The sequence below is a fragment of the Vespa velutina genome, chromosome 8 (assembly GCF_912470025.1).
Source record: "Vespa velutina chromosome 8, iVesVel2.1, whole genome shotgun sequence".
Taxonomy (NCBI): domain Eukaryota; kingdom Metazoa; phylum Arthropoda; class Insecta; order Hymenoptera; family Vespidae; genus Vespa; species Vespa velutina.
The window spans coordinates 7102797-7114600 of record NC_062195.1 but is presented as its reverse complement, the minus strand read 5'-3'; the positions used below and the strand labels follow the sequence as shown (position 1 = coordinate 7114600).

General features: G+C 31.5%; 1 protein-coding gene across 10 annotated transcripts in view; it reads right to left on the bottom strand.

Annotated features, from left to right (window-relative positions):
* LOC124951284 (synapse-associated protein 1) overlaps positions 1-11002 on the bottom strand; it is a 54751-nt gene extending 43749 nt beyond the window's left edge. For 5 of the 10 annotated variants that reach the window (XM_047499475.1, XM_047499473.1, XM_047499474.1 and 2 more), the window contains exons 1-3: positions 10485-11000; positions 5982-6188; positions 5696-5781 (exon numbers count right to left, since the gene is read on the bottom strand). In XM_047499475.1, coding sequence (XP_047355431.1) covers positions 5696-5781; positions 5982-6188; positions 10485-10618 — 427 coding nt within the window. In that variant the 5' untranslated portion in view covers positions 10619-11000. Of the gene's footprint in view, positions 1-5695; positions 5782-5981; positions 6189-10484 lie in introns of all 10 variants that reach the window. The other 5 variants (XM_047499469.1, XM_047499467.1, XM_047499466.1 and 2 more) reach the window with 2 other exon arrangements.
* Positions 11003-11804: the final 802 nt, after the last annotated feature.

Here is an 11804-nt window from a genome sequence, read left to right as displayed (position 1 = left end):
CCACTTGCTGACTGGATCTGGTTATATTCTCATAGATATTCTCCCTCCCTCCCAGCCTCCCTCACTCTCATTCTCTCATTCTCTCATTCTCTCATTTTCTCTCTCTCTCTCTCTCTCTCTTTCTCTCTCTCTCTCTGTCTCTCTCTTTCTATCTCTCTATCTCTCCTTTCGGAGTTACTATCGTAACTCCGAAAGATAGGAACACTCACTACGAAAGTCCAGCGTTTCCATCCCTTGAGGAGAAACGATGAGAATCTAACCGATCAACGTCTTTCCTTCTTTTTCAACTGCTTTATCCTGGATCGACGCAACTCAGCAATGTAGCAACGTAGCAACGTACTTTAGCGCCCCGGGCCAAGGTCAAAGGTTTTCTTTGATCTCAATCATTCTCTCTTTCTCTTCTCAAACGATCATTCTACAGCTCATTAGACTTAGTCTCTCTCTCTCTCTCTCTCTCTCTCTCTCTCTCTCTCTCTCTCTCTCTCTCTCTCTCTCTCTCTCTCACTCACTCTCGCTCTCTATCTATTTACCTATCTATATATCTATCTAACTCTCTTTCTCTTTCTTCCTTTTGTGATTATGATTTCGTACAACCTTTTTCATTATCTCCAACGAATAAGAGAATTTCCTTCATTTCTTTTTTTTTTTTATTCTCTCTCTCTCTCCCTTTTTTTTTTTTTTTTTTTATTTTTATTTTCCCATCGTAGAAATTCTTAGATTATAACGAAATGAATTCATTTCTTGTGATAACAAAAACAGAAGACCGATAAGACCACGAAGATCATACTCGACGGGTGGTACCAAAGCCAAAATGGCATTCACGAGTATTCTCATTATTTATACGGGATCGTCGGATACTCAGAATGGTATATACGTTTAGATGGTCGGCATCCCGGGCCAAGGCCAAATCCCTCGACTTTGTTCTGTAACCCCTCGGTGGTAGCATCTTCGCAACAACCATCCAAACGCAAAGAGCAACTCCTACATTCACCCTCGTTTTTCTGATGTCTTTTTGAGTCTCGCTTCTTAAATTGGTCTCTCTCTCTCTCTCTCTCTCTCTCTCTCTCTCTCTTCCTCTGTTGAAAGAGTATCGTAATGGTTGACAAGAAAATCTGATCGTTCTTTGTAATATTTATTTAATACGGTCATTGGAATTGGTAGACATTATATTTCTATGAAATCCCATTAAAATTTCAAAGGTGAAAGCAAAGGGGAATACTTATCAATTTTTTTAGTGATTCCATTCGATCAAAATCGATGATAATATTTGAAAAAATAATACGAGAAGGGACATAATTTAAAGATGATCCTTCGAAATTTAAGAAAATCACGTCAGGATCTATTATAAAAATTTGAAAATAACGAAAAAGAGATATTATCTACGATAACAAAGAATTCTCAATCCATCAAGATTTTACTCTACTTAATATTTATATTATAACACTACGATCTTTACTTAGATTTTCTCGAAACGGATCAACTATATCTTATTGTTTATTTAGTATTTAAAAAAAGTGTAATATTTAAAGAAAGTGAGGAGAAAAAAGGGAAAGAGAAAGAAGATAACAAAGATCGAAAGGAAAAAGTTAACAAAAGAGGGTGAGTATTATATTTAAGTATTTACTTTTTAAAACTTCTTCATTATATGAGAGCTTAAGCGTACACAATGTCATCGATTGAAACGTGACATTTCGTCATTGTCTTTACTATTTTTTTCTCTTTTTTTATTATATATATATAGTTTATTATTTCAAATAAATAAATATTGTTCTATCTTATTTATAGAAAAAAAAACAAAGAAAAAAAAATAGTCGATTGATACACGCGATAGAATTTAAATTAAATATCCCGTGAACAATTATCAGATTTCCCTAGAGAGAAAGACCAACCAAAAAAAAAAGGGAAGAAGAAAAAGAAAGAAAGAAAAAGAAAAAGATAAAAAAGTAGGAAGAAAAACAGAAATAAAAGAAGGGAAAAAAAAGGATCAGACCTTAATACATATAAAATGAAAGTGGTGGAGATTGAAACAACTCTGCTAACGTGGGTCTCATATCTCGCAGTGAGACCAGACGAGAGCGTATTGCTTTTTAAAGTGGATGAACGTGTTTCCGATTCTCCCGATAAAAACGTCGAATAAAATATAGAAATGAGTGTAAATATTATTTCGAAGTTTTTTCGAAATAGGCGGATACTGCTCCTGGAGAATTCAGAATGAAAAAGAGAGGGAGAAGATAGATAAAGAGAGGGAAAGACAGATAGAGAGAGAGAGAGAGAGGGCCAAAAAAAAAAAGAGGAATATTACAAAGGAATAGAAGAGATAAAGATGTATAAAAGATACAGAGGCAATTCCCGAAGAAATGAATAAAAAGAAATGAAATAAAACAATCCCATACGATTGTACATAAGCTTTTATCACTCTTGCTGCCCTTTCATGATACTATCACTAAATGTATGCAAAAAAGGGGTATATATATATATATATATATATATATATATATAAGTAATAAAAAAATAAATGGCAATAACTTAAGAACTCATAAGTTTATGAATTGCAAATCGAAGTTTAATTATTACTTATTTATTATTTTTTCATTTTTTCTTTTTTTTTTTTTTTATTAATTAATAATACAAATCTAAAAAACATGTATTCAGAATGATCACTTTTACATTTAAAAGAAGCCGTCAAGGCTTTTTTTAAATAAAAAGAAGAAAAAAAAAAGAAAAAGAAGTAATAAAAATTCGTTAATAATTCATGAAGCTGAAGTTGCTGCCACTTAATTTGGATCACTCTGTATATATATAAATATATATATATATATATATATATATATATATACCCAAGATAATATGAAAACAATTGAAGATGCATAAATATTTGAAGATACATCCTAAATTTTAATGTTAAAATTTGGAAAAATAATTTCACTTAATGAGAAAAAAAAATTGTTGTTCTTATCTCTGATAATTAAAAATGTAGATCTTATTTATACAATAGAGATAATCAATTTTTTTGGATTGTCAGTTCGATTTCATTTTTGACCAACTTCGAAGATTCGAATTCACAATATAATAAATAATGTAAAAGAAAATAAACAAAGAATATAATGAAAATCCCTGAATACAATGACTATTCATTCCATCGTCTAGTGGCAGTAAATTTCGAAAATGACGTTGAATCAAACACGAGAGAATTCAGTAACGATTGCATTGCGATTTCCACGAGTTCCTCTGTGAATACTTAAACTACTACCACACCAGAAATAACGAGATCACTACTGCACGTATTCCCATGGCATACCAAAGGATGGATTCTATGTCGTTTCAAATGATTTAGCTAAAACCGCTCAAAAAATAAATGCTTTTTAGAACGTAAAAAATTCTTTGTTAGCACAAGTTATTTTTTATTGATTCAAAGAAAATCATAATTAATTATTTTTATTAGATATATCGATAAGTACACACATACACATACACACACACACACATAAAGGAGAGAGAAAGAGAGAGACATAAATAACTTGAGAAATCATTCTGTATGTGTGTGTGTGTGTGTGTGTGTGTGCATACGCGAGTTATTACAAAACTCGATGCAATTTTAACTCCCACGTCATTATTAATATTTGAAAAAGCTATATAAAAGTGCCATTATCGTGGTTAACATATCACAAAAATAAATTTTTTGATAAATATTCTTAAGAATGTATAAATTTTTAAATCGAATTATAACTCGAGTAATTGATAATAATTTTATGAAATATTTTCCACAAGAAGTATGTATGATATTCCGAAAGAGAAAAAGAGAAGATGAGAGAGAAAAATATAAATAGAGAGAGAGAGAGAGAGAGAGAGAGAGGCAGAGCAACTTTTCGAGATAATTTTCCTTAAACCTGCAAAACCTGCTCCTCCTTCATCCTGTTTCTTCTTCTATATCTTCATACGAGCCTGACACAAGAGTATCCTCTTCAATAACCATATACGCGATTTCGTATTTTAAGAAAATATTCTCGGTGTTGCGAAGTGTTATTGGTTTTAGAGATTAAAAAAAAAAAAAAGAAAAAAAAAAGAGAGAGAAGAGAAAAAGAAGGAAATAGAAAGAGAGAAGACTTGAAAAACGGAGTCGAAGGAAATAAATTCGACGACAGGATCTGTTCCTTCGAGAAACGAGAAAATGAGAAGAAAGAGAAAAAGAAAGAAAAAGAGAGAAAGAAAGAAAAAGAGAGAAAGAAAGAAAAAGAGAGAAAGAGAGAAAGGAAGAAAGAAAGAGAGAGAGAGAGAGAGAGAGAGAGAAAAGATCATATCTAGATACTTCGAGAAATCGAAGAAATAACAAACTGTGACCCAGTTGAAAAGAAAACGCAAAAGAAATAAAAATATGCATATATATATATATAGATTCTCTACAGATTCTCCAGCAAAGAAATCTCCTGCGAAATATCTAGATGAAGATAAAAAAAAAATCATCTTTGGTGTGAAAAATGATAGAAAAAGAGAAAGAGCTATTATTGATAATAAGAGAAGAAAAACGATCTGGAAAGATTACTTAACATTTCATCCAAATTTGAAAATGTTTAACAAATCTTATTTACGTCATTTTAAAACAATGATCAAACGAGTTGATGACAATATACGCGTTAGAACTAAAGCTTTAACAAAGTTTGTGTTCGATATTATCTACATTTTAACGCATTTAATTTGATTTCTGGAGGCCTTCTCTCTCTCTCTCTCTCTCTCTCTCTCTCTCTCTCTCTCTCTCTCTCTCTCTCTCTCTCTCTCTCTCTCTCTCTCAGTCTTATTCTTTCTACTATGATAAACAGATAATAAACCTTTTAACGCGTATACGAGTTGACTTTAACGCCTTTTCAACAATGAAACCTAAGTTATTTCGAAATATTAATATTCTATTTTTTATAAATATTATATATATATATATATATATATATATATATATACACATAAACGTATTGTTTACTTTTCAGTATTAAAAGATTCTATTCGTTTCATTATTGACTTAAAAGATTTTCAAGATTTCTCTATCTCTTTCAGATATCTTGCGAAAATTAAAATCGTTTATTAAGTAAACATATAAATCGATCGGGGAGAGAGAGAGAGAGAGAGAGAGAGAGAGAGAGAGAGAGAGAGAGAGAGAGAGAGAGAGAGATTTACAATCGATATACAATCGATGATAAAAACATTTAAAAATAATTTCTATCTTATCACGCATTTATTTGTTTCTTTCTTATCAATCGCGGTTACTATATTATATTTACATAAAATTTGTAAAAAAGAAAAAAAAGAAATTGTTTTCCTTATTTAATATTAGAAATATTTTATAATATCGAACGTACGTAAGTACATGTACTTATTTTATCTCGATATTTTTCATTCGACGATAACTCGTAGTAATATTTCAGAGAGTACACTTCGAAAAGAAAGATCTATATCACTAAAAATAGTTCTTGTCGATTTAGGAAAAAAAGAAAGATAAAGAGAGACAGACAGAGAAAGAAAGAAAGAAAGAAAGAAAGAAAGAAAGAGAGAGAGAGAGAGAGAGAGAGAGAGAGAGAGGAAAGGGAGGAAGAGAGAGGGAGAGAGACATAGTACGACGAACAACAATTCCGATTACTCCTTTCTCTCATTGTTGTCGATATCCCAGAAATAGAACAGAGTGACATCGATACATCGATGACTTACTTACCAGCACCAAAAGGTTGTTGTCCTTCCTTGTCCTCGGTCGGTGTTCCTCCTAGACTACCAGGACCACTATCTGCTCCTCCAGTTGCACTAAACAATCAAGTATTTTTCTTCTATAATATGATCATGATGACAATACTCAATTTCGATGATGTGAAAGATTGTAACAGAATGAAATAACAAATAGATAGTTATGGAGGAAATAAAGAATGATAAAAATATAATAAAATAAAATAAAATAAAATAAAATAAGATAAGATGAGATAAAATAAAAATTGTTTGATATTAACCTGCTGGCATCGTCGTCCTTCGTTTGTTCTGTCGTGATCTCTTGGGGATTTTGTACATTTTGAATTTCATTCGTTTCCGTTGATGGCACGTGAGTATTATTGTCATTCGGTCCACCACGACTCAATCCTGGGATACCACCACTGAGCCAACCAGTCATTTGAGATTTTACACCAACCAGCATGTCGAACTTGCTGCCTTTTGTGGGACTGTGAACGTAAAAACCACATATCAGAATAGAAGAATCATAACATTTGCGTACTGCTCTCTTTCCATCTCTTTCTCTCTTTTTCTCTTTGATATTCACATGAATCATCTAATCCCATGACCTACTTATATACGAGATAATAAATACTGAAGAGATTTATATATGAAGGTATGCTTCCGTTCCTTCATGATGTTCTTTTTATCAGGAAGTTTATTAATAATAGAATAAAAAATTTATTCTTATTACCTTATTATATCTTATTTATATTTAATAATATAAAATCAATAATAATGTCTCTTCGATAATGTTAAATTATTGTATCGTACTATTTTGTAATTTGATACGGAGATCTATGGTCTTTTTATTTTTTTTTGATTAAGTCACATTGCAGAATATAATATAATAAATATTATATATATATATATGAACACACACACACACACACACACACACACACACACACACACACACACATATTATACATAAACATAAAAAAATCACTAAATTGATAGAATAATTTTGAAGAACACTTCTCCTTGTAACACTTTACGTATATAAATTTATATATTTTATAGATAATTTAATTAATTTTTAAATGATTTATATATGTATTTATACATAGACCCATATATAATAATATATCTATATCTATGTCTATATCTATATATAGAATATAATATTTTAAATATAATACCATATTTCATTCGATTCATCGCAATTCTCCTATATGTGTAATTTAATTGAAAATAGAATAAGATAAAGTATCAATAATTAAACTTGTACGATAATAAATTTGAATTAAATATCCTATCCAATTACTTAGCAGTAGTGATACCTTACTAAGGAGGTCACGTACATGAAGGTATTTAAATGCAAGAAACGACATAGAACGAGAGAACACGTGTTCTTATCTGTTCAATAGATAGTTCGATCTCTCTCTCTCTCTCTCTCTCTCTCTCTCTCTCTCTCTCTCTCTCTCTTTCCCTTTCTCTCTTATCGATAAGCCAAGTCGAAAGCATTCCATCGATTTGCAGGAGGTGACGACACGTGAATCCGGAAGACATCGTTTCCTTTACAGCCATGAAAAACGGAAATCCTAGATAGCACAACTCTAAGGTGCTACCTTTCCTTATATCGTCGATACTAACATAATCGAATCGATTATTGACCCCCAAAAAAAAAATGCTTTACGCTGGTATTCGGTCACTTACCGACTATTTCCTTATTCCTATCAAGACTATTATGATCGAAACAAGACCAAATTTCTAAATATTCTTTCTCCTCTTTTTTTTTTTTTTTATTTTTTTTTTCTATTACTTTCAAATTTGTTTTGCATAACATTTACATAATTATTAATAAATTCTAGATATATTAAATATATTTATATTTTATATATCTAGATATATGTATTTTATCGTAAAGAAAATTAATTGTCACATCATATACAAAATTTCTTATATATTTTTTAGTATCATTACGCTAATACAAGTAATACTATAATTTCTATATTATAAAATTTTTTATATAGATATGACAAAAAATTCGATTACAGAAGATCAATCATTTGTAATATCATGCAACTTTGAAGTCACATACATGTGTATATATTTGTTATTTTGTACAATTTTACTATATGTTATCGTTATAAAATTATCTGTTATTTCATGTCTAAAATTTCTCATACATGTTTTTTTTTTTAATATAATTATATTAGTACAAATAATATTATAATCTTTATATCATATGAGTTATATATATATATATATATATATATATATATATATATATATCAAAATAATATAGAAAATTATCTTGTTTGATCTTACAAACGTGGAATTTTTTAACGGCAAATTCATAGACTTATCATCAATTCAAAACGTTCCACGTTCGAGTACAAGCATACATACACAAAAAGATAAGGGTGGTAGATGTGGATAGAGGTGGAGGATTTGAGAGGCAAGAGAGAGGGAGAATAAATATATACTTGCGTTGATATATCGAGAAACGAAATTGCATGCAGTCTTCGTGATACGAATTTTCGATAAAAGTAGAAATACGTTCGACGATCTCATTTTCGAATTCTACGATTCTATAAAATTCGTTAAAAGATCGTGTGATATAAACCGTTGGGTTAAATAAATAAATAAATAAATAAATAAATATATATATACACATACATACATAAGTGAATAAATTTGAGTGACGTATACGACATAGGTTTTATCTGGCGATAAAAATAAGCATTGCAAATGAAGCTTTTTCCTGTTCGTCGCGTGAAACCCTTTGCGACGATTTAACTGGCCGGTAAATGTTACACAATGTTCTTTTATTCTTTATTTCTTTTCTTGTTCTTCTTTCTTTCTTCCTTTCTTTTTTCTTTTCTACGATGTTATACGATGAATTTAGAGAGAGAGAGAGAGAGAGAGAGAGAGAGAGAGAGAGAGAGAGAGAGAGAGAGAGAGAGAGAAAGAAAGCTCACAGGAAAATAATTTCCCGGAGCAGAGGTTAGAAAAAAAATCGATAAAAGGACACCGTTCTCTCTCTCTCTCTCTCTCTCTCTCTCTCTCTCTCTCTCTCTCTCTCTCTCTCTCTCTTTCTCTCTCTTTCTCTCTCTCTCACTTCGCCGTTCTTTCGATCTGTCGAGTATTATAGTATACTTTACCAATGTCAAGATCACGAGTCGATCGATAAAAGAAAATATAAATGATAACAAATTCATCGGCAAGAATTCATTAAAAATTTTACTTACTTCTCTATCCTCCATCTCTATCCTATCATAATACAAAATATCGAAGTTTTAAAAAAGACAGGAGGAAAAAATCTATTAAAAAAAATAAAAAATCGTGAAAGGAGTTTTTTCGACGAAAAGAGGTGAGATGGGATGAGGTCAGGATGCGGGATGGGGGGACCAGAGGAAGCAAGAAAGAGAAGAAACTCCATTTTCATTGATTGTTGTACGACGCGTAGCATTGATTTTTTTCCCGGCGGACATTTTTGGTCATGCGAAAGTTCGATGTATCGAACCGTGTAATTTCGAGTACGAATAAGTAGTTTATATATATATATATATATATATATATATATATATATATATATATATGTATATTTTTAAGTTGCATGTTGCAAATAAAGAAAGTAAGAGATTTTTTTAACAAGCTCGTAGAAAAAAAAAAAAAAAAAAGAATTTTCCTTCCTTATATTGATCGAGGAAATATTTCGAATATTTTGAATATTTTTAATAATAACGTACATACCTGTGTATAGATTTAATAATAACAGAAAAAAAAAGAAAAAAAAAAAATAGAGAAAAAATGAAGGAAAAAATTCGTTCGAAAATTTCAGATCATCGAGATATATATATATATATATATATATATATATATATATACATACACATAGCAAATAGATATACAGATATGTATATACATTTCTATACATATATATAGAGATATATATAACTAATATATACATACGTACATATACAGATACATATAGATATATATAAAAATATATATCTTATATATATATATATATATATATATATATAAAAATTCGAAAGTATCATCTGCTATTTCATTTTCTTCCTGAGTTAACCTCTTTTCGTTTCTCGACCGAAACGCGTCATAGTAGTACTTTACGTAAGTACAGTGCTCGGTTAGTATCGATCTAATCTCAAAAATATATACGTAGAAAGATTGTTCCGTCACTTTTAGAGAAAGGGACGTGCGATAAGTACATATATGGTCTAACTAAGCATACGAAATGAAATATTTAAATATCTCTTGGTGTATTCGGTATATGTGCTGTCTCAAATCGTTTCAAAGAAAACTTTAATTTTTTGCCGATAATCTCACATGTATACTCATATGAACGTGACAGACAGACAGACAGACAGACAAACAGACAGACAGAGCTACAGCAGTAGACAGAGACAGAAACAGATAGACAGACGTTTAGCATGGCTGTACAAATATATATTACGATTGTACTCGTATGTAATGCAACGTCACGACACGTTTTAACATCGAGTTTAACATGCTACGACGCAACGAAAGACCACACAACTGCTATAAGGTTCGTACATTTATTTCTCTCTCTCTCTCTCTTTCTTTCTCTATCTTGTTTCCATAAAAAAATTAGTTTTATATATACGTCGTAAATAAAAGAGATGGTAAGGATCGGTACAGGTCAACGACACGAGTATAACAATAATTTTTAGATATATATATATATATATATTACACAATTATATTACGAAATAGACAATAATATAATGTCATTAATAATTGTCTCTCACCTGTCTTTTTTCTCACCCTCGACGAGTTCGCCACCTTCGACCGGTGGAATCTTTTCCTCCGGTGGAAGTTCTGGAGCTTCGTCGGCTTTCTTTCCCATCCAATTTGAAACTTGGTTCGTTAAACCGGAGAACATTTTAGACGTCTTATTAATGCGTTATCTACGCCCTTGATTACACTATAGAGAAAAAGGGGGGGGGAGAAAGAGAGAGAAAGAGAGAGAGAGAGAGAGAGACTCGTAGTCGTTGCACTCTCCTCGTCGTTCTTCTGTCTTTGTCTTGCCTTCTTCTTTTTATTCTTCGTCTCTATTCGTGTTCGTATTCGTCTTCAATTCTTCCTCCTCCTCTTCCTCCTCCTCCTCCTCCTCCTCCTCTTATCTCCTAACTCAATTCCTTTTCTTCTTTCTCTTCTTCTCCTTCCTCTTCTTCTTCGGAAAGAGGACCTACGCCGCGGAAGTCTGATCTGAGCGAAGTGACGACGAAAATCCCGACCGTCCTCACGATCGCGCAGCCACGAACTGCGATAACTGCATGTGCGTGCGCGCACCTATCTTCGCGCATCCCCCTTTACAATAGCAGCGCCATCATCGGCCGAGTTAGAAATTAAATGGCGGGGCTTAGGAGATCGATCGATTCGTTACGACACGGCGTTGCTCTTTATATCAACTAATGCGCGGTACACTCGCGCGTCTTTCGACCAATTCACCTTCTATACCTTCTTTTTCACTCCTTAAAATATCGATCGAGTGACTCATAAAACCTTAATATTTCGACGACTGTGATAAATAAATTCTTCGAAGATATGTACATACACACACGCATACATACATATATATATATATATATATATATATACACGCGCACGCGCACACACACGTGTACGTATAAATATATATATATGAGTATATATATGGATAATATATATATATATATGTATATATGTATACATAGTGTTATCTCACAGATTTTTGTCATCTACTCTAATGATCGACCACGTCCTAGATTTCCTTTTGTCGCACTGCGTTTTGACCTTGTTCAAAGTACAAGATCGCATGTCGAAGCTATTTAAAATAATCGATATACAAGTTCCGAATGGAATTGGGATGTCCAGATGTTGTTAAATGTGTAAGCCGTGAATAAATTCCTCTTTACAAATCGAATTAACCACCACATCGGATTTCTTCTTTACCCGTACTTTATTTCAACAATCTTCAAGAATCAATTACAACAATGTCGATTAAAAGTATAGAATTTGTACACATCTATTACAATATTTTCGAATTAGCCGACGTTGATGTCAAATATATTCGTCATAATTAAAAT